General features: G+C 44.5%; 1 protein-coding gene across 2 annotated transcripts in view; it reads right to left on the bottom strand.

The window, feature by feature from the left end:
- The window catches only part of htra1b (HtrA serine peptidase 1b), a 37,173-nt gene extending 10,183 nt beyond the window's left edge, over positions 1–26,990 (bottom strand). For both annotated transcript variants that reach the window (XM_029629080.2, XM_029629081.2), the window contains exons 1-3: positions 26,316–26,990; positions 15,382–15,481; positions 13,714–13,918 (exon numbers count right to left, since the gene is read on the bottom strand). In XM_029629080.2, the coding sequence (XP_029484940.1) occupies positions 13,714–13,918; positions 15,382–15,481; positions 26,316–26,772 (762 nt within the window). In that variant the 5' untranslated portion in view covers positions 26,773–26,990. The remainder of the gene's footprint in view (positions 1–13,713; positions 13,919–15,381; positions 15,482–26,315) is intronic.
- Positions 26,991–27,323: the final 333 nt, after the last annotated feature.

Raw genomic sequence — 27,323 nt, 5'->3', positions numbered from 1 at the left:
TGTGCTGCTGCTCCAGTTTCAACTGTTCTGCCTGTGGCTATGTAACTCTGACCTTCTCACCAGACGTGCTACCTTGTCCCAGACCTGATGTTTTCAACTCTCTAGAGACAGCAGGAGTGGTAGAGATACTCTGAATGATCGGCTATGAAAAGCCAACTGAAATTTACTCTTGAGGTGCTGACCTGTTGGACCCTCTACAACCACTGTGATTATTATTACCATTTGACTCTGCAGGTCATCTATGACCATTTGACCATCCTGGCCATGTTCTGTTATAATCTCCACCCGGCATAGCCAGAAGAGGACTGACCACCCCTCATAGCCTGGTTCCTCACTAGGTTTCTTCCTAGGTTCCGGCCTTTCTAGGGAGTTTTTCCGAGCCACCGTGCTTCTACACCTGCATTGCTTACTGTTTGGGGTTTTAGGCTGGGTTTCTGTACAGCTCTTTGTGACATCAGCTGATGTAAGAAGGGCTTTATAAATACATTTGATTGATTGATTGTATCTGCCCAGGCCACAGCTGAGTGTACAGACCCACAAATACCTATTCCACTTCATGTAGTGTAACAACCCTTCCTGTCCTCCAGGCCAGAGCTGCTCTTCACTTTGGGATACTCTAGCATTCAAACATGGTGAGAAAATACGATCGAAGTCTCTCATAACTCTAAACCTATAAGTGTACGATATAACATTGGGAAAAGACTGATAACACCATAGCCAAGTTGGCTTTTCTGAAGGCAAGGAATTGCATTTGGTGACATTTTCCGTGTCTCTACAATCGTTTGAGTCCACAGGATCCGTCTGTGACTGACCTGGACATTCCTAAGGGGTCACCCTGGTCTGGCTATCTTCTGTCTGAGGAAAGACAAATGGGAAAATGGGCTAACTTTGAGAAATGGGACCATTGGACTTGAGAATGTGTTTTCTTTGGCTGGTTCCTTTCTGGCACTGAACATAGCAAGTATGAGCATCTGAAGTGATTCACCATTTCCCTCTCTGTTGATGTGGTCTTTCTGCACCAGCTTTAAACGGATGACAAATGCCCTCTGAGGCTGCTGAAATGGGGAAAGGATGAGATAAAGACTAACACATACATATATATATAACCAAGAATGTCAATGTTCAGTCCAGACATAAGGGGAAGCTTGTGACTGGCTGTTCTTAGATCAGGGACAAGCTCAGTAAATCATACTCAAACCCTCAGACTATGGGATTATGTTTTCAGGACCTGATTCTGGGCAAGTTAGCCAGCGCTGGGTCACGGGGCTCCTTCTCAGAGCTCTACTGGTTGCTACAGTGAACTTAACAGTTCTAGACAAACTTACCATGTCACTTTCTTTCCGGTTATTAAGAGATATAGCAAATCTATGCAGACAGAAGTAATGTTGGTTACTGAGAACTACACAAATTGCCTCCTTCTTTCCAACCATTAGGAACTGGAAATACATCGTATCCCAGAGATTTATAATCGGGGAATGTCCCTGAGGGAGCAAAAATAACCTTCAGAGCCAAGAAAGAAACACAAGCCTGGGAATGCCGGCAGAGATATATATTGGGCTGGTCTTTCATCTCTGTTCTGCACCACTAGAGTGTGACTCTCTTTTGTCTAACAGACTCCAGTCCAGTTTACTTTTCTCCAATTGAATAACACACATGTTGCAAATTTACTCCCAAGTAACAGAGTGCAGGCTTTGACCTAGTTTGGATATGTCTTACTGCACGTCATGAAAGAATGCAAGGATGAGTGATGACTTTGTTGATGCCAGGTAGCGTCTCCACGTAGAAAATTCCATCTCTCTCTTTGTACTCTTGTTTGATTGGCACAAATCGACTAGGTGGATCAAACCACAGGTATGAAGGGTCTACCTATGGGCTGGGATGGGCCGGCTCCTTCTCTGCTCTTTGGTTTGGATTAGTCATGGAACATAAAAAAAAAATGCAACATCTGCTGGATGGAGAGAGAGCTGAATGGTAGAGTTTAAACATCTGTTTCGTTTACCTAACACTTGTTTACTTTATCCAAATGTTTGGATTGATTCACCTCCATCAGTGCGGGGGTGTTGAGACGACTCTGTCTCCGTCAAGAAGATTCAACAACATTTCTCAATTGGATCTTCAGACCGAATCCTAACTTGATGTCTGTCAAATCTCTCATTGACACCAATGAATGATTGATGTGAAACGAGTTGCGTAACGCATGCAAAACCCCAAGTTATAATTCAGGCTATCATTGTCAACAGTAGCAGTGTAAACGAGGGTTAACTCGGACGACAGAGTTAGGCAGCATCTCTTTACTGATCAGTAGAAACAAGTTCTTCATGACCTTATCTGATATGAATGCATACAGTATCAAGCCTCCACCTGTGAACCAAATGGTGCCAGGACCTTCCTCTTTACAGTACATCTGACTACTCCAACAACCTTCATAAAAACAGGTCTCAAGAGGGGAATTGGACAGCGGTACTTTGATAGATTTGAAGAAGTTGTATACCATGTACTACTACTGTAAAATACATCTCAAGGCAGTTCATTCAGTATGACGGGGTAATGCCCTCCAGATTGTGGTTCTGGCACAATTGGGAACCTTATCCTCCTGTATGCAGGAAGCATGGCTACAGGAACATGTTCTGTCCTGTTCAGATCCAGGAGAATGAAAAGGTCAGCTGAGGTCCACTTCACTGACTTTTCAATGTAGATGCTTTATTAACGAGCACGTAAACAATGGACTTGCGGATGCAGTAACAGCTTTTTTCCATCATCCACGCTTTGGCGGCATTGAGGGAATATAATCAATGGTCCTTTGTGACCATAGAATCCATGTTGGACGACAACCAAATCTAGACTCCGCTGTGTTTCTGCTGAACAAACACACCGCACAGACACGAAGACTGGAATCTTTAAGAATAGCAAGAGAGCATAATATTGGTTTAGGTGTCTCGCATAAGACTGAGATAAGACAGGTCTGTGTATGTGTAAACTGTCTTCCAATGGCACAGCACATCAGTTCACAACACGAACTATATACAAACCCAGCCACCACAACAGAGCACCAGCCAGAAAAACAATGGCTTCTCTTGTTGTGTGGACTGTGATTAACTATGGCGCTCCTGTGGTTTGACAGAACTGTACATAGCGTTGGGATGTGACTCATCCATAGGTAGTCACTTAGTGACACTTCAAGATGGACACATTTCCCCAACCAGTAACTATTTGTCCTCGATAGAGAACTTCAACAGCACAACAGGTGTCAAATCTATGGGCTCATTTTCTATTTTCGGCTGGTGTTTAGGCGGAACTAGTGTCAAACGCACGTTAGTTTGCAATCTTGTCATGTAAAAACTGGCGCCCTAACACCAGATTCGGCAATTTACCTGTCTTATATCAGTTTGCTTGCGCTCAGATGGGAGGGGTGGAAATATTTGAGATGTGTCCTTCAAAACATGATCCAATGTGCTAATTCCAGGCAGCGTTCATAGAGATATTTAAGACCAACCAATAGCTGGTTTTAGCGGTAACGCATTTGGTTATGTCATGGATTTTGACAGCCGTGACGCACACTGCCCTATCCAGCCGTGACGCACACTGCCCTATCCAGCCGTGACGCACACTGCCCTATCCAGCCGTGACGCACACTGCCTTATCCAACCGTGACGCACACTGCCCTATCCAGCCGTGACGCACACTGCCCTATCCAGCCGTGACGCACACTGCCCTATCCAGCCGTGACGCACACTGACCTATCCAGCCGTGACGCACACGGCCCTATCCAGCCGTGACGCACACTGACCTATCCAACCGTGACGCACACTGCCCTATCCAGCCGTGACGCACACTGCCCTATCCAGCCGTGACGCACACTGCCCTATCCAGCCGTGACGCACACTGCCTTATCCAACCGTGACGCACACTGCCCTATCCAGCCGTGACGCACACTGCCCTATCCAGCCGTGACGCACACTGCCCTATCCAGCCGTGACGCACACTGCCCTATCCAGCCGTGACGCACACTGACCTATCCAGCCGTGACGCACACGGCCCTATCCAGCCGTGACGCACACTGACCTATCCAGCCGTGACGCACACTGACCTATCCAGCCGTGACGCACACTGCCCTATCCAGCCGTGACGCACACTGCCCTATCCAGCCGTGACGCACACTGCCCTATCCAGCCGTGACGCACACTGCCCTATCCAGCCGTGACGCACACTGCCCTATCCAGCCGTGACGCACACTGACCTATCCAGCCGTGACGCACACGGCCCTATCCAGCCGTGACGCACACTGACCTATCCAGCCGTGACGCACACTGACCTATCCAACTGTGATGCACACTGCCCTATCCAGCCGTGACGCACACTGCCCTATCCAGCCGTGACGCACACTGACCTATCCAACCGTGATGCACACTGCCCTATCCAGCCGTGACGCACACTGACCTATCCAACCGTGATGCACACTGACCTATCCAGCCGTGACGCACACTGCCCTATCCAGCCGTGACGCACACTGCCCTATCCAGCCAGACGCACACTGCCCTATCCAGCCGTGACGCACACTGACCTATCCAGCACACTGCCCTACACATGGAACAAGAGTAGCCTGACGTGCTTTTGGTGCCTGTATACTTCGTATTTAGAAACATAAAAGACTACCGTTTCCCCCCTTTTATTTCATTCATAACCAAGCAAAGCCTCCTCTCAATTAGGGCTTTTTTGTCTGCCCAATGCAATCGCGTAATAGTCAAGACTGTCGATATAAAGGGTTTGGCTCCTGAGACCGCTTGGAAGTAAATCTTAATCACCAAAGCTTTAATAAAATATCAAGTTTAAGAGGAGTAAAACTTTGAGCTGACATTCCCTTTTAATCTATGCATTGTAGGCAAGCCCACATTATTTTAGCCATGCAGGTCCCGTTTTGGTGTGCGTAAAAGCCTCCATAGTCTATGTTGTTTTAATATTATATGCCCACGGTGTCACGGTCGTCATATGGAGGAGACCAAGGCGCAGCGTGGTAAGCGTACATACTTCTTTAATGAAAGAACGAACACTGAACAAACTATACAAACCGTGCCGCTAGTGCAGACAGGAAACTAAACATAGAATAAGAACCCACAAACTACCCAAGGAATATGGCTACCTAAATATGGTCCCCAATCAGAGACAACGATAAACAGCTGCCTCTGATTGAGAACCAATCGAGGCAACCATAGACATATAAACACCTAGACTTACAAAACCCCCATGACAATATAAAAACTAAACAAACCACCCTCGTCACACCCTGACCTAACCAAAATAATAAAGAAAACAAAGATAACTAAGGTCAGGGCGTGACACTTGGGGAGAGATTATGGTGCCTGTAAGTTTCGTTTTGTTTAGAATTTGATTATAAATATGTTCTCTTTTTAGCCCTTATAAATAATTAATTTAATATTGTTTATTGACCACGTTTGTCATGTCCCTACTCAGACATAAATCAATTTGCAGTAGGCCTAGCCCCTATATCAGTGCGAATTATATTGAAGCCACGCAATTACTTAGAACAATATGGTCTGCAAATGGGTTCTAGTTCATTTATTTAGCAAAGATGGTAAAGGTCTACATTTTGTTAATTTGTTTCTGTAAACCATTTGACTAACCTTGGAATTGATTCCAAGGCAATACATAAAATAACGTAAATACACAACCTGAAGCAACCACATATTTGGCCATGGAACACGTTCTGATTGGCCAGTGAGGGACCAAGCCTCGACAAACTCACAACTTGTTTATTCATCAACCCATCCCTTTCGCGCCAATGCCAGCAAGTGCACCGACAATGGTGTCAGGGAAAATAGCAAAAATATTTCTGACACACCCCTGAACCTATGACCCTACCGCCTGAGCTTATGTAATTCTGGTGTACCAAAATGCAATGATGCTGTTGGTGCGTTCGAAGCGTTAGGTTTGTTAAAATAGAGCCATATGCACTCTACAAGCCTATAGCCTTAAACCTATTCCCCTCTGATATCAGCTTTAGCCAATCCAAGCATTACGATTAGTGAACTTCCTCAGCCAAGTCCCAAGGGCCATAATTATACAGTGTGCAGATAGCATCAGTGAAAATATGAATGCACTCCCGAAAACATGTTTGATCATTGTCAATAAGCTATGCAATGGAGGACTGTAATTCCTGTCACTGTCACGTTCTGACCTTTATTTCCTTTGTTTTGTATTTATTTAGTATGGTCAGGGCGTGAGTTGGGTGGGCAGTCTATGTTTGATTTTCTATGATTTGGGATTTCTATGTTTCGGCCTAGTTCTCAATCAGAGGCAGGTGTCATTAGTTGTCTCTGATTGAGAATCATACTTAGGTAGCCTGGGTTGCACTGTTTGTTTGTGGGTGATTGTCTATGTTAGTGGCTTGTGTTCAGCACAGGTCTCATTTGTAGCGTCACGGTCGTCATTGGTTTATTGGTTTTGTTACTCTTCTGTATAGTGTTGCAGTGTTCAGTGTTCTCTTTATTAAACTTCACTATGAACACATACCACGCCGCATTTTGGTCCTCTGATCCTTCTCGCCTCTCCTCTTCAGATGAAGAGGAGGAAAACCGTGACAGTCACAGAGAATCAGTCATTTACCACTGATTTCCAGGCTTCCTCTAAAGTTCACGGAGACCTAGACATGTTCAGGATATATCCAAAGCAATCCATATGATTATAATAATACAGTCATGTCAACATCTAGTACTTACTTTATCATCAACCATCTAGTTGTTATTATAGTCAATGCGAGATCAAATCAAATTTTATTGGTCACATACACGTTTAGCAGATGTTAATGCGAGTGTAGCGAAATGCTTGTGCTTCTAGTTCCGACAGTGCAGTAATATCTAACAAGTAATCTAACAATTCCCCAACAACTACAAGATACACACAAATCTAAAGGGATGAAAGAGAGTATGTACATGTCGTATATTAATGAGCGATGGCCGAGCGGCATAGGCAAGGTGCAATAGATGGTATAAAATACAGTATATACATGTGAAATGAGTAATGTAAGATATGCAAACATTATTAAAGTGGCATTATTTAGAGCGATTTGTATAAAGTGACTAGTGGTCCATTTACTAAAGTGGCCAGTGATTGGGTCTCAATGTGGGCAGCAGCCTATCTGAGTTAGTGATGGCTGTTTAGCAGCCTGATGGCCTTGAGAAGAAGCTGTTTTTCAGTCTCTCGGTTCCAGCTTTGATGCACCTGTACTGACCTCGCCTTCTGGATGGTAGCGGTGTGAACAGGCAGTGGCTTGTCCTTGATGATCTTTTTGGCCTTCCTGTGACATCGGGTGCAGTAGGTGTCATGGAGGACAGGTAGATTGCCCCCGGTGATGCGTTGTGCAGACTGCACTATCCTCTGCAGAGCCTTGCGGTTGAGGGCGGTGCAGTTGCTGTACCAGGCGGTGATACAGCCCGACAGGATGCTCTCGATTGTGCATCTGTAAAAGTTTGTCAGGGTTTTGGGTGACAAGCCAAATTTCTTCAGCCTCCTGAGGTTGAAGAGGCGCTGATGCGCCCTCTTCACCACACTGTCTGTGTGGGTGGACCATTTCAGTTTGTCTGTGATGTGTACGCAGAGGAACTTAAAACTTTCCACCTTCTTCACTGCTGTCCCTTCAATGTGGATAGGGGGTGCTGCCTCTGCTGTTTCCTGAAGTCCACGATCACCTGTTGATGTTGAGTGAGAGGTTGTTTTCCTGACACCACACTCCGAGTGCCCTCACCTCCTCCCTGTAGGCTGTCTTGTCGTTGTTGGTAATCAAGCCCGCTACTGTTGTGTCATCTGCAAACTTGATGATTGAGTTGGAGGCGTGCATGGCCACGCATTCATGGGTGAACAGGGAGTATAGGAAGGGGCTGAGCACACACCCTTGTGGGGCCCCAGTGCTGAGGGTCAGCGAAGTGGAGATGTTGTTTACTACATTCACTACCTGTGGACGGCCCCTCAGAAAGTCCAGGACCCAATTGCACAGGGTGGGGTTGAGACCCAGGGCCTCCAGCTTGATGATGAGCTTGGAAGGTACTATGGTGTTGAATCCTGAGCTGTAGTCAATGAACAGCATTCTTACATATGTATTCCTTTTGTCCAGATGGGATTGGGCAGTGTGCAGTGTAATGGCGATTGCAGATTTAGATCATTTATCTTTGCCTTCTTGGGTACAGGAACAATGGTAGCCATCTTGAAGCATGTGGGGACAACAGACTGGGATAGGGAGTGATTGAATATGTCCGTAAACACACCAGCCAGCTGGTCTGCACATGCTTTGAGACGCAGCTAGGGAAGCCATCTGGGCCAGCAGCCTTGCGGGGGTTAACAAGTTTAAATGTTTTACTCACGTCAGCCACGGAGGGGGGGGCGCAGTCCTTGTTAGTGGGCTGCGACGGTGGCACTGTATTATCCTCAAAGCGGGTAAAGAAGGTGTTTAGTTTGTCTGGAAGCATGACGTCGGTGTCGTAGCTGGATTTCTTTTTGTAGTCAATAATTTCCTGTAGACCCTGCCACATACGTCTCATGTCTGAGCTGTTGAATTGTGACTCCACCTTGTCTCTGTACTGGCATTTCACTTGTTTGTTTACCTTGCGGAGGGATTAGCTACAATGTTTATATTCAGACATTTTCCCAGACCAATTTCCATGGTTAAATGCGGTATATCGCGCTTTCAGTTTTGCGCAAATGCCGCCATCCATCCACGATTTCTGGTTAGGGTTAGGTTTAAATAGTCACAGTGGGTACAACATCTCCAATGCACTTCTTTATAAACGCACTCACAGAGTCAGAGTATAGGTTGATGTTGTTCTCTGAGGCTGACGGGAACATATTCCAGTCCGCGTGATCAAAACAATATTGAAGTGTGGCTTCCGATTGGTTGGACCAGCGTTGAATGGTTCTCATCAATGGTACATCATGTTTGAGTTTCTCCCTATAAGACGGAAGGAGCAAGATGGCGTTGTGGTCGGATTTGCTGAAAGGAGGACAGGGGAGGGCATTGTATGCATCGCGGAAGTTAGAGTAGCAGTGGTCAAGGGTATTGCGCATGCACATAGCGCAATCAATATGCTGGTAGAATTTAGGTAGCCTTGTTCTCAAAATTGCTTTGTTAAAATCCCCAGCTACAATAACTGCAGCCTCAGGATGTATGTTTTCCAGTTTGCATATAGTCCAGTGAAGTTCCTTGATGGCCATCTTGGTGTCTGCTTGAGGGGGAATTTACACAGCTGTGACTATAACTTACGAGAATTATCTTGGTAGGTACTTGATTGTAAGGAATTCTAGATCGGGTGATCAAAAGGACTTTGAGTTCCTGTATGTTGTTATGATTACACCATGAGTTGTTAATCATAAAGCATACACCCCCGCCCTTCCTTTTCCCAGAGAAGTGTTTATCTCTGTCGGCGCGATGCATGGAGAAGCCCGGTGGCTGAACCGATTCCAACAACATATCCTGAGAGTGCCATGTTTCCGTGAAACAGAGAATGTTTGTAATGGTCGTCGGTGGAAGAAGGTGAGGACCAAAGCGCAGCGTGGTACTTGTTCATGTTATTTATTTGAACTGAACACTATCAAACAAAGAAACAAAAAAGCACAACCGAAACAGCTCCGTCAGGTGCAAAACACACTAAACGGAAAGTATAATCACCCACAACTCAAGGGTGATAACAGGCTGCCTAAGTATGGTTCTCAATCAGGGACAACGATTGACAGCTGCCTCTGATTGAGAACCATACCATTACATTTACATTTAAGTCATTTAGCAGACGCTCTTATCCAGAGCGACTTACAAATTGGTGCTTTCACCTTATGACATCCAGTGGAACAGCCACTTTACAATAGTGCATCTAAGTCTTTTAAGGGGGGTGAGAAGGATTACTTTATCCTATCCTAGGTATTCCTTAAAGAGGTGGGGTTTCAGGTGTCTCCGGAAGGTGGTGATTGACTCCGCTGTCCTGGCGTCGTGAGGGAGTTTGTTCCACCATTGGGGGGCCAGAGCAGCGAACAGTTTTGACTGGGCTGAGCGGGAACTGTACTTCCTCAGTGGTAGGGAGGCGAGCAGGCCAGAGGTGGATGAACGCAGTGCCCTTGTTTGGGTGTAGGGCCTGATCAGAGCCTGGAGGTACTGAGGTGCCGTTCCCCTCACAGCTCCGTGGTCTTGTAGCGGATGCGAGCTTCAACTGGAAGCCAGTGGAGAGAGCGGAGGAGCGGGGTGACGTGAGAGAACTTGGGAAGGTTGAACACCAGACGGGCTGCGGCGTTCTGGATGAGTTGTAGGGGTTTAATGGCACAGGCAGGGAGCCCAGCCAACAGCGAGTTGCAGTAATCCAGACGGGAGATGACAAGTGCCTGGATTAGGACCTGCGCCGCTTCCTGTGTGAGGCAGGGTCGTACTCTGCGGATGTTGTAGAGCATGAACCTACAGGAACGGGCCACCGCCTTGATGTTAGTTGAGAACGACAGGGTGTTGTCCAGGATCACGCCAAGGTTCTTAGCGCTCTGGGAGGAGGACACGATGGAGTTGTCAACCGTGATGGCGAGATCATGGAACGGGCAGTCCTTCCCGGGAGGAAGAGCAGCTCCGTCTTGCCGAGGTTCAGCTTGAGGTGGTGATCCGTCATCCACACTGATATGTCTGCCAGACATGCAGAGATGCGATTCGCCACCTGGTCATCAGAGGGGGGAAAGGAGAAGATTAATTGTGTGTCGTCTGCATAGCAATGATAGGAGAGACCATGTGAGGTTATGACAGAGCCAAGTGACTTGGTGTATAGCGAGAATAGGAGAGGGCCTAGAACAGAGCCCTGGGGACACCAGTGGTGAGAGCGCGTGGTGAGGAGACAGATTCTCGCCACGCCACCTGGTAGGAGCGACCTGTCAGGTAGGACGCAATCCAAGCATGGGCCGCGCCGGAGATGCCCAACTCGGAGAGGGTGGAGAGGAGGATCTGATGGTTCACAGTATCGAAGGCAGCCGATAGGTCTAGAAGGATGAGAGCAGAGGAGAGAGAGTTAGCTTTAGCAGTGCGGAGTGCCTCCATGATACAGAGAAGAGCAGTCTCAGTTGAATGACTAGTCTTGAAACCTGACTGATTTGGATCAAGAAGGTCATTCTGAGAGAGATAGCGGGAGAGCTGGCCAAGGACGGCACGTTCAAGAGTTTTGGAGAGAAAAGAAAGAAGGGATACTGGTCTGTAGTTGTTGACATCGGAGGGATGTACCAGGCCAAACACAGAAATACCAAATCATAGAAAAAAGAACATAGACTGCCCACCCAACTCACGCCCTGACCATACGAAAACAAAGACATCACAAAGGAACTAAGGTCAGAATGTGACAATGTTACTATCTCAGATGTCTCTCTGGAAGGCAACCCTTGCTCAAATTTCGTCTACCTTGTTGTCAAGAGACTGGACATTGGATAATAGTATACTCGGGAGCGGTGTGCGATGTGAACGTTTACGGAGCCTGACTAGATGGCCGCTTCGTCTGCCCCTTCTGCGGCATCGTTGTTTTGGGTCGCCTACTGGAATTAGATCTATTGTCCTGGGTGGAGGTCCGAACAGAGGATCCACTTCGGGAAAGTCGTATTCCTGGTCGTAATGTTAGTAAGTTGACGTTGCTCTTATATCCAATAGTTCTTCCCGGTTGTATGTAATAAGACTTGAGATTTCCTGGCCTAACAATGTAAGAAATAATTCATTTAAAAAAAACAAAATATTGCATAGTTTCCTAAGAACTCGAAGGGCGGCGGCCATCTCTGTCGTTTCAGCCCTGTGTTTGCACATGCTCAGAAGGAGTGGGCCTCAGCAGCCATTTGACTAAAGAAAAGACTGGGGATGAGCACAACGACCCAGATCCACATTTAGTCAATCAGTCACTGAGCGGGGAGAGAAACAGAGAAACAGAATCCTGTCCTAGTTGCCAACAGGAGACCATTTCTCTTCACTGTCTGTCAAAGCCTGTACAGACTCATTCTTTGACGCAATGGAAACAGGAGCAGTGAGCGAGCCACGGCACATGCAGATATATGCCTCGCAGGAGTCTGTGTTGCTCCCACTCCGCTTTGAGGACGGTCCTCCGCCATCACACCAACGCAATGTAATCTTTCCACCTCACACTCCAAGACAGGGTCAGGGAGTTTGACCACTCTGTCTGGAAGGGGTCCGTCAGTCCTTGGGTTCCCTCCTAAGGGTTCTCTTTGTGTTTTTGGTGAGGTTATTACAGTGTAATTGTCGGTTTAATGACTTTCGACAATTTAGGTTTCTAACTTATAAGTACTTGAAGTCATTATGGAAGTAAAAATACACTGTCTATGCTCAGAGACAAACAATAAAACCTTTCAGAAGTGGATTTATAATGTTGACACTTTCAGTTGCAAATCACGTAAAAAGTGACACTCTATTGAGCAGCATCCAGGAGTCAGCCAGAGGCTTGTCTGGGAGGACTCACAGTAACGTGGCACAGGAGCCGGCCAGTGTAGGGGAGTAAGACACCCTATGCTCCAGATACTGTTTTTAAAAAAAAAATTATTTACTTTTCTGCTCTTTTGCACACCAATATCTCTACCTGTACATGACCATCTGATCATTTATCACCCCAGTGTTAATCTGCAAAATTGTATTATTCGCCTACCTCCTCATGCCTTTTGCACACATTGTATATAGACTGCCCATTTTTTTCTACTGTGTTATTGACTTGTTAATTGTTTATTCCATGTGTAACTCTGTGTTGTCTGTTCACACTGCTATGCTTTATCTTGGCCAGGTCGCAGTTGCAAATGAGAACTTGTTCTCAACTAGCCTACCTGGTTAAATAAAGGTGAAAAAAAAAATGAAATACACCTCTTCAAACACACACACACACACACACACACACACACACGCACACACGCGCACACACTTCCTCCAGTCTTCTGGGACTAGTTCATTGGAACTAAGCCTGGGACTGGTTCACACACACAGAGGAACATTTTCCTCCTTGACACCCAAACAGCTCTAACCCTCAACTGGGTGATTACTCTTTTGGTAATAGTAGGGAGAAGCAGCCATATAAAACATAATGTTGACCCCTAGTTATTAGAACAAACTGGACCAAAGATGAAAAACTGTTCATTCAATCTAAATCATACCACAAAAATACCCTATTTTCACAGATACACATTCTCACATTTCATCATGTTTGTTGCTGAGGTGTCATATTTGAATGATCCGGCCTAGCTCAAATTAAACCTAGCCGGCACCAAGAATGTTTTGAAAAAGTATTTTCATGCAGGGATTTGTCGGCCATAAATTAATCCAGTCTGTGTGAGCAGATGAATGACAATCTATGAAAGACTGATGCTATTTGTCTTGACCATTCAGAGCCACTGTTAAAATCTCTCCATCACATTCCTGTTCTCTGGCACCATCTCAGAGAGAAAGCGAGAGAGAGAGAAAGAGAGAAAGAGAGAAAGAGAGAGAGAGAGAGAGGGGGGGAGGGGGAGAGGGAGAGAGAGAGAGAGAGAGAGAGAGAGAGAGGGGGAGAGGGAGAGAGAGAGGGGGAGAGGCAGAGAGATCAAGAGTGAAAGAGAGATAGGGAGGGAGGGAGTGAAAGAGAGAGAGAAAAGGGAGGTTGAGGTAAACAGAAGCACCGGTGCATTCAGAGACTCCTGAAGAAGAGAGGCTTGGAGAGCGGTAACAGGCCTTACCGGGACGTCGATCTTGATGAGGGCGATGTCGGCCTTCTCGTCCACGTCTTTGATCTTGGCGTCGAAGGTAGCGCCACTCTTCAGCTCCACCTTCACCCGGTGCTTATTGGCCACCACGTGGGCGTTGGTCACGATCAGGCCGTCCTCTGATACCACGAAGCCAGAACCACTGGCCACCGCCACCTCCCGCTTAGAGAATACCATCCTGGGAAGAGGACAGAGACAGGAGACAGAGGACAGAGACAGGAGACAGAGGACAGAGACAGGAGACAGAGGGTAAAGCAGGGAGACAGAGGGTGAGACAGAGAGACAGGGTGACAAAGGTGCGAGACAGAGAGACAGGGTGAAAAATAGCGAGACAGGGAAACATCCTTCATTGGTTTTCACCTAAAACTGTTCCACCTAAGACTGTTTGTATGCCTGCAACCAAGCTCTGTGATGTCCTGTAGTAGAAGAATTTCAGAAAATGGGCCAAAGTACATGTTCTGCAATATCTGTAAATCCACATGTCCATGAGCAGAAGACCACATAGTACTACAAAACATACTGTATACCATTTAGCCCAAAGCCCCTCTTAAAGATCCCTTGAATGAATTTCCTGATGATGTGTTTATCAACAGGAGGGCAGGAGAATGTTTGTGTTCTCATAGCAATAGCAGGATCAACTTTGTAAACAATTTATACAAGGTCCTGAGTCAGGCAGACAACCATGTACACAGCTGTGACAGGCAGGAGATCTGGTGGTTGATCTACAGTGTTTAATATAGGTCTATACTTGTCTAACACTCCATCCACTCCTATATACCTTAGAGTGAAATTGGTCACTTTCTTATCATAACTTTTACTGGGAAAAACCGCATGCGATACAGTACCTGTTCTACTGTGGTCAGTGTGTGTGTGTGTGTGTGTGTGTGTGCTTGGTCTGTCAGACCTGGCCATCCCACATACAAAAATACAGTTTACTATAGAATACTACAGTACTTACTATAGAATTCTGTAGTAAACTGTAGTATACTGTAGAATAATATACTACACACTGTTGTATCCCTCGATCATGTGTAGTACGTAAAATAGCATTTGGTAGTATACTGTAGAGTACTATAGTAAATACTACAGTAGTAACCACAATAAAATACACTGTAGTGAATACTAGAGAAATGTCAACAAAAACACTACAGTCCACAAAAACACAACCCTAATTTGTGCCATAAGAGAGAAACCTACATGCCAAGTATACAGCATATATTGTGTTCCCTAAAGGTTATAGAAAAGAGCTCTGACCTTTCCGTTCAGAACCCAGTCCTACCTACAGGTTATGGAACATTAGCTCTTTTAGTACCTCTCCAGTAGGAGAAAGACCACACTTCTATGTCAAAGATAATAAAACAACTTTAGTAAACAGTACAGTAATGTCCCCAAAAAGACTACAGTAAACACTACAGTAAATAACTGTCTGCAAAAACACTACAGTAAATACCACAGTATATACTGCTCTTTTGTACTACACTATGTATACTATAGTAAACTGGAAATACTACAGTATACTACAGTAAATATTACAGTATACACTATAGTATTTTTTCATGTTCGATGTTTCTGTGTGTTGGTGTGTGTGTGCGTGTGCGTGTGTTTGTGTGTGAATGTGATGCAGAGAAGAGAGGTTCTTACTTGCGGTAGAGTTCAATATGAACCACAGCAGGAGCAATCTTCTCAACCACGTCAGCAATAAAGTTGTATCTGTGGCGGAGACTGTCTGGATTCTCCTGGCCTGGAAAACATCAAACACATACAGGATTATATATTTGCCACAAGCCCCAAAATATTTCCAAATACTTCAACAGGGCTATACATTTGGGTGAGGTTTTTTTCTCGCCTGAGTAGCCTTGTTTCACTGCCAAAAATATAATTAAACCATCTGCATTCAGCGAAATAACAACACAATGTCAAATACAAGGTAGCCTAGTCAAATAATTAACATCCAATCATATTAACCATTACTCTCTCGCGAGAATTCCACTAAGGGTCTGTATGTAGCCAAACGTAGCTGCTGCTCATGTTGGTATCTGTAATGATGGCGCAAAAGCCATGACAGGGAGACAAAGTGGAGTGGTAAGGCGCGTTCAAGCAATTGCTCCCGACGCCATTTGGGTACACTGCAGCATCCAAGGAGAGGCTCTTGCTGCCAAGGGAATGCCTGGCAACTTGAAAGACGTTTTGGACACTACAGTTAAATGGTTAACTTTGTGAAACACTTCTTATGGCTGCAATCCCATTAACGGGATGATATGACAAGAGCCAGTGAAAGTGCAGGGCGCCAAATTCAAAACATCAAAAATCTCCAAATTAAAAGTCCTCAAAAATACATGTATCTTATACCGTTTTAAAGGTAGTCTTGTTTTTAATCCCACCACAGTGTCCGATTTCAAATAGGCTTTACGGCAAAAGCACCACAAACGATTATGTTAGGTGACCACCAAACCACAATGAAAACAGCCATTTTCCCAGCCTCCTTAATGCAACCGCTGTGTCTGATTTTTTAAAAACTTCACGGAATAAGCAAACCATGCAATAATCTGAGACGGCGCTCAGAAGAAATAGTCACAATAGCCACTATGTTGGCGTCAACATAAACAAGAAATTATATGATAAATATTCACTTACCTTTAATGATCTTCATCAGAAAGCACTCCAGGAATCCCAGGTCCACAATACATTTTTGTTTTGTTCGATAATGTCCGATATTTATGTCCAAATACCTCCGTTTGTTAGCGCGTTTGGTATACATATCCAAAAGCTCATTCTGGTCAGCGTTACGTCAGACAAAAACTTAAAAAGTTATATTACAGGTCGAAGAAACATTTCAAACTAAGTACAGAATCAATCATTAGGATGTTTTTAACATATAGCTTCAATAAAGTCCCAACCGGGGTATTCCTTTGTGTCTTGATGAGCAATGGAACGCAAGTGGGAATAAACGTGATCAGAAAATGGCTGACTGCCAGTCACCTGATAGATTCTGCTCTCCTTCAGTCCCACAACACAGTAAAAGTCTCATTCAAATTTCTATAGATGGTTGACATCTAGTGGAACCCCTAGGAAGTGCAACATCATTAATATCTCAAGGGGATTTCATTGGGAACTGTGGTGAATACATACCAAACTCAGATTTCTCACTTCCTGTTTTGATTTCTCCTGTTATACTCACAGACATCATTCAAACAGTTTTAGAAACTTTATAGAGTGTTTTCTATCCAATACTAATAATAATATGCATATATTAGCAACTGAGACTAAGAAGCAGGCTGTTTACTTTGGGCAATTTATTAATCCAAGCTACTCAATACTGCCCCCCAGCCATAAGAAGTTAAAGCAAGGCCCCTGAACTCTTGTGTATTTTCTGCACTATGCAATGATATGGGCAGCGAGCATGTAACGCGTTTACAACAGCGCTGGTTTTCAAGGGGCAAAGTATTGACATGTTTTTTTAAATTGAGAGACAAGCTTGAAGTTTTCTTTACTGACCATAATTTTCACTTGTCTGACCGCTTGCATGATGACGAATTTCTCACACAACTGGCCTGTCTGGGTGATGTTTTTTTCTTGCCTGAATGATGATCTGAATCTAGGATTACAGGGAGTCTCTGCAACTATATTCAATGTGCGGGACAAAATTGAGGCTATGATTAAGAAGTTGGAGCTCTTCTCTGTCTGCATTAACAAGGACAACACACAGGTCTTTCCATCATTGTATGATTTTTTTTGTGTGGAAATTAACTCAAGCTTACGGACTATGTCAAATATGATATAGAGAAGCACCTGAGTGAGTTGGGTGCACAATTATGCAGGTACTTTCCTGAAATGCACGACACAAACAACTGGATTCGTTATCCCTTTCATACCCTGCCTCCAGTCCACTTACCGATATCTGAACAAGAGAGCCTCATCCAAAAAGTGGTTCTGTGAAAAATGAATTGAATCAGAAGCCACTGCCAGATTTCTGGATTGGGCTACGCTCAGAGTATCCTGCCTTGGCAAATCACGCTGTTAAGACACTGATGCCCTTTGCAACCACATACCTATGTGAGAGTGGATTCTCGGCCCTCAGTAGCATGAAAATTAAATACAGGCACACACTGTGCGTGGAAAATGATTTAAGACTGAGAATCTCTCCAACACAACCCAACATTGCAGAGTTATGTGCATCCTTTCAAGCACACCCTTCTCATTAACCTGTGGTGAGTTATTCACTGTTTTCAATTAACAAATAAGGTTTTATATGTAAGATGGTTAAATAAAGACCAAAATGTTTGATTGTTGTTCTATTATTATTTGTGCCCTGGTCCAATAAGAGCTCTTTGTCACTTCCCACAAGCCGGGTTGTGACAAAAACTCACACTCATTCTTATGTTTAATAAATGTATAATATAGTGTGTGTGTGCGTGGCAGGTTTACAATGCAAAAAACAACATTTGAGAGTGCGCTGACCCTGGTGCTAGAGGGGGTACGCAGCTGGAGGTTGAATGTTTGAAGCGGTACGGGACTATAAAAAGTTTGGGAACCACTGCTCTACACTGTACTCTTATAAAGGAACTTTAAAGAGCGCAGGGGACCTCCTATCATCACTATACTGTATAAACATAAACATATTCTCTATTGATAACATCCAGATCGGTAGTGCGAGGGACAGAACTCAGCTGAATCTAAAAAAGGGAAATTGGAACATCTGCTTTGAGGCTCCGTATTGTACTGCATGGTCTGTCCAGCTGAAGATCTTCACTGAGCTTATAAAACTCAGGAAGTTACAAAAATCTGAAGTTTTATAACCATAACACTTGATTTTTACCTTGCGCAACCTTTGGTTACGGAACAGCTGCAGTGCGTGCAAAACATGTGCAATTACGCCTTCACCTCCTCCCTTTGGGTCTGTGTCGGTCCAGTCAAATAATACCCCTAGGCCTATCCTCCATCTCCCCCTCTAATAAATAGCATCTTTCCAACCCACCTCCTAAACTGACAAAAGAGTTCATATAGGTTGTGTGGTTTGGTCTCACACAACCTATGATAGGCAAAACAATAACTGGTGTCTCCCCCTTTTATCTTACATTCCAACAATAATGCACTGCAGAAGGGCTGCTGAACTGGGCTGAGCACTCCCAATCACCCCAACCACAACATCATGGACATTCACAATGAGACCTGTGGAGGCTCCTCAGAGGAGGAAGGGGAGGACTATCCTCCCCAGTCAATTTCATACAAATAAAAATTGTAAAACATTTAAAAAGTTATCATTTTTAGATAAAACTATACTAAATATATTCATGTCACCAAATAATTTATTAAGACACACTATTTTGTAAAGAAGGTCTACAGTAGCCTCAACAGCACTGTACGGTAGCACCATGGTGTAGCCGGAGGTCAGCTAGCTTCCTTCCTCCTCTGGGTACATTGACTTCAATACAAAACCTAGGAGGCTCATGGTTCTCACCCCCTTCCATAGACTTACACAGTCAATTTGAGAACTTCCGGAGGACGTCCTCCAACCTATCAGAGCTCTTGCAGCATGAACTGCAATGTTGTCCACCCAATCAAAGAATCAGAGAATTAATCTAGTACTGAAAGCATACACTGCAGCTAGCTAGCAGTGAAGTACATACAATGTACAATGAGAAAGAAATACAGTAGTTGAACAGTTTTGAAGAAATTAATTACTTCCAAAAGGAAAGAGTAGCAAGAGAGAAATAGAGAGCGAGAGAGATTGTCATATTTTTTTCACTTTCATATTCACTTACTTAGCTAGAAAATGCAGCTAGCTAGTGTAGCCTACTGAAACACCCTTCTCAAACAGAGGGATGCTATGCTAACTAGCTGGCTATGACTTTCCAACACAACACTGAAACTCTTCCAAGTCAAGGTAAGCTTTTGGTTTGACAAATGTATTGTCCCGGGGGCCCGCCGGGGTAACTGCTTACTGACGGTTCACTAACGTTACTGCACGATTGTAGTTCTATTAGCTATGCTGACTATGATGTTACTTTAGCTAATATGGTGACAACGATGTAGGCTGTGTGTAGCGGTTATGGTATGGTTTGGCTTGGAAAGGTTTTTTCGCCTGGTCGCATACAGCTGATGTACAGTATGTGCCTTGGCTTATGGTAGGGAAATTAACATTATATTCTCTGGCAAAAGTACTGGTGGACATTCCTGCAGTCAGCATGCCAATTGCACGCTCCCTCAAAACTTGAGACATCTGTGGCATTGTGTTGTGTGACAATTTTAGAGTGGCCTTTTATTGTGCCCAGCACAAGGTTGCACCTGTGTAATGATCATGCTGTTAAATCAGCTTCTTGATACGCCACACCTGTCAGGTGGATGGATTATCTTGGCGAAGGAGAAATGCTCACTAAGAGGGATGTAAAACAAATAATTGTTGCTAAATAAGGTTTTTGTGTGTATGGAAAATGTCTGGGATATTTTATTTCACCTTATGAAACATGGGACCAACACTTTACATGTTGCATTAATATTTTTGTTCGGTATAGATTTGCATATTAGATTCTGGCAACATCAATACAACAGGTCATGACAGCCTAGTCTGTGTTTGTTTCATTAATATTATCTAAGGCTATAAGGACTTTCACTGACCTCAAACCACCCAGAGAAGTGGACTGTGGTATGTGCTTGAGCCATAACAGGCTATATGTCTCCAGATCCAGCCTCCACCATCATGACTAGTCAACTTCTCTGTAGTAATTCTTGTCATCATGTTGCCGAAAAGAGTAAGAGAGAGGAGAGAGTTCTCTCGACCTGACCTGCACACAGACATGCACTCAGGCACGCCATGTGAAATGGCTTTCAATCAAATCACATACAAATACTTCAGCTTTGATAAAAGGTCAAAAGATCAGTTGTAAAATTGAGGACACTATCTTTCTTAATCACTATCAGTCACACCAGCTATTTTGTGCACTGAAAGCCTATAGCATGATCGAACAGATACAGGCACACACAGATGCACACACAAACAAACACACACCCTAATTGAAATGGTATCACGTGGAGCGAGAAAATAATAGCCCTCTAACCTTACAGATGTGCGTTTCTCTGCCAAGTGGAACTCCTGATTATGGGGCCATGGCCTGTCTGCCAAGTGGAACTCCTGATTATGGGGCCATGGCCTGTCTGCCAAGTGGAACTCCTGATTATGGGGCATGCCATGGCCTGTCTGTCTATTCTTACCCATTGATGGTTTCCTGATGAATCCATCAGCTATTTGACAAGGGGTGCTTGGCTTGACTGGCTGTCAGGCTGCTTTGGCCCCTCTCACAGAGAGACACAGAGGCTGGCAGGAAGTGTTATGTCTTAATACTGTAAACATGGTCAAAGACAACTGTGTGGAATAGATCTTTCCTCGATAGGTTCTTCTTTATTTGACTACAGCAACAGTTTTGCATGATTGAAGGGTTTCTTGCAGAATCTGTGAGTCCATATCCCAGTGCCATCCATTTAGTCACCAAAGCACCATACACTACCCACCATTGTGACCTGTACGCTCTCGTTGGTTGGCCCTCGCTTCATACTCGTCGCCAGACCCACTGGCTACAGGTTATCTACAAGTCTCTGCTAGGTAAAGTCCCGCCTTATCTCAGCTCACTGGTCACCATAGCAGCACCCACTCGTAGCACGCGTTCCAGCAGGTATATCTCACTAGTCACCCCCAGCCAATTCCTCCTTTGGTCGTCTTTCCTTCCAGTTCTCTGCTGCCAATGACTGGAACAAACTGTAAAAATCTCTGAAGCTAGAGACTCATATCTCCCTCACTAGCTTTAACCACCAGCTGTCAGAGCAGCTTACAGATCACTGCACCTGTACATAGCCCATCTGTAAACAGCAGATCTATCTATCTACCTACCTCATCCCCATACTGTATTTATTTATTTATGTATTTATCTTGCTCCTTTGCACCCCAGTATCTCTACTTGCACATTCATCTTCTGCACATCTACCATTCCAGTGTTTAATTGCTATATTGTAATTACTTCGCCACCATGGCCTATTTATTGCCTTAACTCCCTTATCTTGCCTCATTTGCACTCACTGTATATAGACTTTTTGTTTTCTTTTGTTCTACTGTATTATTGACTATGTTTTGTTTATTCCATGTGTAACTCTGTGTTGTTGTATGTGTCGAATTGCTATGCTTTATCTTGGCCAGGTCGCAGTTGCAAATTAGAACTTGTTCTCAACTAGCCTACCTGGTTAAATAAAGGTGAAATAAAAATAAATAAAAAACATTTTAAATACTTGAGGATTTAGACCAGGCTAACACGTTTCAGAATAGATCACAACCTCTGGTGAGCTAGTGCCCTGGTCTTAGCAACAATGTCTGTCAACCACCCAGCCCTCCCCACTCATGTGACAAGAGTGTCCATGTTTGCCCATGGGTATTTTAATCAAGCATCCACTGTTATTCCCATGGTGCTGTGGACATCAGTTGCTTAGGAGTTCTTCCATGCTTCCCCCACTCTCGCTATTGAAGGCACTGGGTGGTGATGGGTTGCAGGCTGGAGCCTCTGACTACCACACACACACGCACACACACACACACACACACACACTCACACACACACACACACACACACACACGCACGCACACTGACTCTGTCTCATCCAATATTATGTTGGCCGTCTTGACGTTGCCAAAGCTCAACCCCAGACTTCAAGTGAGTTCATGTGAGTGTGTTTGTGCACCTTGGCTGCCGTGCTCACCACTAAACTAATGTTTAACCTGTTGTGAGCTCCTTACATTTTAAAGGGTATGGAAAAAAACAAGCTTCGAAGCAATGTTTGCATGTGTCTGAGCGATGGTCAAATCCAATCATGTAAACAACAGGTGTAGACTAACAGTGAAATGCTGACTTGCAGGCAATTCAACAATACAGAGAGAAGATCTTTAAAATAGAAAGATCATAACACAAGGAGTGAGTAATGATAACTTGGCTATATACACAAGGATACCAGTACCGAGTCTATGTGCAGGGGCACGAGGTGATTGAGGTAGATAACTACATACAGGTATGAATAAAGTGACTAGGCAACAAGATAGATAATAAGCAGTAGCAGTAGATTATGCGATGAGTCAGAATAGTTAGTGCAAAGGGAGGAGTCAATGCAGATAGTCCGGGCAGCCATTTGGTTAATTGTTCAGCAGTCTTATGGCTTGGGGGTAGAAGCTGTTAGGGAGCCTTTTGGACCTAGACGGTGCTCTGGTATAGAGGTCCTGGATGGCTGGATGGCAGGAAGCTTGGCCCCAATGATTTACTGGGCCGTATGGACTACACTCCATACCACCTTGTGGTCGGATGCCAATCAGTTGCCATACCAGGCGGTGATGCAGCCAGTCAAGATGCACTCAATTGTGCAGCAGTTGAGGATCTGAGGGACAACGCCAAATCTTTTCAGCCTCCTGAGAGCCTCCTGAGGGGAAAGAGGCGTTGGTGTGTGTTGACCATGTTAATTCCTTAGTGACACCGAGGAACACCGAGCCCTGTTGATATGGATGGGGGCATGCTCGGCCCTCCATTTCCTGTACTCCACGATCAGTTGCTTTGTCTTGCTAACGTTGAGGGAGAAGTTGTTGTCCTGGTAGCACACCGCCCAGTCTCAGGCCTTCTCCCTGTACTCTGTCTTATCGTAGTCGGTGATCAGGCCTACCACCATCGTGTCATCAGCAAATGGTGTTGGAGTCGTGCGCGGCCACACAAACGTGGGTGAACAGGGAGTACAGGAGGGGACTAAGCACACACTCCTGAGGGGCCCCCGTGTTGTGGGTCAGTGTGGCGGATGTTTTCTTGTCTACCCTCACCACCTGGTGGCGACCCGTCAGGAAGTCCAGGATCCAATTGCAGAGGAAGTTGTGTTCAGTCCCAGGGTCCTGAGCTTAGTGGTGGGCACTATGGTGTTGAACTCTGAGCTGTAGTCAATGAACAGCATTCTCAAGTAGGTGTTCCTCTTGTCCAGGTTGGAGAGGACAGTGTGGAGTGCAATAGAGATTGCGTCATCTGTGGATCTGTTGGGGCGGTATGAGAATTGGAGTGGGTTCAGAGTGTCTGGGATGATGGTGTCGACATGAGCCATGACCAGCCTTTCAAAGCATTTCATGGCTACAGATGCAAGGGCTACGAGGTGATAGTCATTTAGACAGGTTACTGTGGCGTTCTTGGGCACAGGGAATATGGTGGTCTGCTTGAAACATGTAGGTGTTACAGACTAGGTCAGGGAGAGGTTGAAAATGTCAGTGAAGACACTTGCCCGCTTATCAGCGCATGCTCTGAGTACACATCCTGGTAATCCACCTGGCCCTGTGGCCTTGCGAATGTTAACCTGTTCAAAGGTCTTATGTTAACCTGTTTAAAGGTCTTACTCACATCGGCTACAGAGAGCGAGATCACACAGTCGTCTGGAACAGCTTGTACTCTGTCACAGTCTGTCACTGTCAGCTGTGGAGCAGTTTGTCACAGCACTCTCCATCATGGCACTCATACAGACATTTACATTTACATTTAAGTCATTTAGCAGACGCTCTTATCCAGAGCGACTTACAAATTGGTGCTTTCACCTTATGACATCCAGTGGAACAGCCACTTTACAATAGTGCATCTAGGTCTTTTAAGGGGGGAGGGAGAGCTGAGCATCATACAGAGAGCTGAGCATCATCAAGAGCAAATAAATAAACAGGCATTAACATAGTATTAACTAACTTAGCTACCAATTAACTAAACATGTCTCAAATTTGATTTGAACCTCTCCAGCAACAAAACATCTTATTGTTGGAGATTTCATTCACACTTCTTTCCATTCAAAAGGTATTAAGACACCATTCCATTCACTTTCTACTGACAGAGTTGAGTTGATTTTATATCCATGCCTGTCAATCACACATATACAGTATATATGGAACAAGTCACCTCATGAAGAAACGGGCTACAAAACATGGCTCAATGACTGTCGAATTTGACCTAGATCTTGACCTGTTTAGAAGTTATACAATCGACTGACTGCACGAGGTCCAGATGCCATGATATCATAGGTGGGAGCAGCTCATGTAATGGCTTTATGACAGAGTTCTACCATATCTTTGGCTTGGCTGAGCGATCCTGTCCTCAGTTATTGAGTGAAACAGCTCTTTTTTGAGGTATCAAGGTAAGCCAGTCCTCTGACCTGAAGGTGCTAAACAGAGTCCCAAAATCTGGAAAGGAGTTTTGTGTTCAAAAGTTGGGAGAGGGAGGAGAAGAATGAGGGAGTGATGAGTGGGTAGCAGGAGTTGGATACTCGCTAGGGTTCTACCTGGAACCAAAAGGGGTTATTCAATGGGTTCTCCTATAGGAACCACCGATGGAACCCTTTTTGGTTCTAGATAGCACCTTATTTCCAAGAGTTTACTGTAGCAGAAAGCTGGCTGGCACAGAATGATCCAGGTGTGAATGGTGAGTTCATAGCTGTGTGTGTGTGTGTGTGTGTGTGTGTTTTCAATGTGTACCTTGAGGCCAAGCATCACAACTATACACATCCCAGAAGCAGAAAGACAGTATTTATTTACACTGCATACACCAAGTTCCCAAGAAAGCCTTGTTAGATTTCAACAGATTTTTACCCTGGGTCAATAGTTAGTTAAGACAGAAAGTTACTTCACGCAAAAACTAAAGTATGGCAGTAGGTTGGGGTGGATGGGTAGGCGTGTAACGTAAACGTCTTGCATCCCAAGGGTTCCGTGTTCAAATCTCGTCAGGACAAATTGAGCACCTTTGCAACTACTTACTACTTTGCAACTAGCATGTTGGCTAACCCTTAACCTAATTGCTAACCTCAACCCCCAACCTAAGTTAACGTAACCAATAGATAGATGACGTTAGCTACAACAAATTAGAATTAGCAACATATCATATATTTTGCAAATGTGTAACATATTGTAAGAATTGCAATTCGTAACATATCATACGACATGGATGATGGACGTCCACATATTAATACGAAATGTAACATATCATACTAATTGGAGTGTCCCAGATGTATGTTTACTACGTCCAGGTCGGCATGTGAAGCCCTACCGGTTAATTAGTCAAAATAACATGGACAGGGAAGAAAACCCAAACAGCCACGAAGGCACACCATTGAAATGTCAATCAAATTGCTAGTAAAATGTGTTATTAACCAACAAATTAAAATATTTGTTAGATATGGTATCTCCTTGTGAAAAACATGTACGACACAAAATCTCTATCTGGTTTAACCGTAGGCTACTGGTAAATGTGTCGGGTGTGATTATTATACGTCTTAGCACATACTGGCTCTACCACTGTGCTAGGCTACAGTTAATTAAGACAGATCCTGTTGAACTCGGTAACATGTTATTTCGGGAGATGGGATGTTTTAATGAGCAAGCAATTATGACATTTCAACGCAGACCAATTCAATGGATAATATTATTTATATTTGGTCTTTCTTGGACCTTTTATGCATTATGGTTTTACGCACAATATTGCACTTGCTGTGGCTTTTATCAAGACAACCAGTAATTTGTTATACATTGTGTTGAATTCCAATACCTTTGCCACAGGTTCCTCTCTGTATGAAGATGACTGGTGGCTGCTGCAGCTTCAGAGCCCGATTATTCACTCTCTTCAGTTCGCAGATGTTTTGGTAGGACACCCCGTCGCTGCCGCACACCGGGTCCGAACCTTTGCAGACGCACACACCGCTTTTTCCCCGACGCCTCACTGTGGCGGACACCCCAATTCCGTCCGTTATCGAGCATTCCATGCCCTCTCCGCACTCCGGGTCCCCTAATCTCCCTGTGCCGCCGCATGCCTCACCCTCTTCGGACGCACAGACCGGACAACAGTCGCATTGGTCAAGTATGTCGCCGGCCATGCAGTCCGCAGGGATCGGGGGACATAGAGATTTGTCACATTTATCTGGACAGCCGATGACATATCGCTTGGTTCTTGCCTCGCAAACTAAAGGAGCAAGGAGAAAAGTTGCGCAGATGACCGACCAAAACATTGTTAAATATTAAATTGAAAAAAAAGCAATGTTGTCAAAAAACGAATTTTCAAACGTTTCTACAAAAATGTTTAATCTGCATAAATAATAAACGATGCATAAATGTGAAAATAAATGTCAGTCGCTTTTCACTAAACTGTGCTTCGTTAGTCTACTGCTGTCAGACAACAAAACTGCTGTAACTCCCTCTGTGATGTTGCAGAGTTTATAAAGGCAACAACACGTTGTAGCAATATAAACAAGACAGGCGATGGGTGGGCTCTACTGACGTGCAGAGGGTTCAGTACATATGCCTCCTCCACCCGCCCTGTTACCGAGGCTATGTCAGAGCATCAGAATGTACCCTGAGTTCATTTCAAACTGATCATACATTGCTTCATTCAGTTGTTCAAAGAAACAATGGCAATACACTAATGCTCTTATAGTAGCTTCGCCTAGCCATTCATTTCCACAGCATATAACTGAGTTGTATAGATTTAATTACTGCACTGGACTTGGCCTAATTATTGTTGTGGAAATTCAAAGATGCCCAAAGCAATTGCATGCTCTTT

The sequence above is a fragment of the Oncorhynchus nerka genome, linkage group LG23, assembly GCF_034236695.1.
Source record: "Oncorhynchus nerka isolate Pitt River linkage group LG23, Oner_Uvic_2.0, whole genome shotgun sequence".
Classification (NCBI taxonomy): domain Eukaryota; kingdom Metazoa; phylum Chordata; class Actinopteri; order Salmoniformes; family Salmonidae; genus Oncorhynchus; species Oncorhynchus nerka.
The sequence above is the reverse complement of the archived record's forward strand: the minus strand, read 5'-3'. Positions and strand labels throughout refer to the sequence as shown.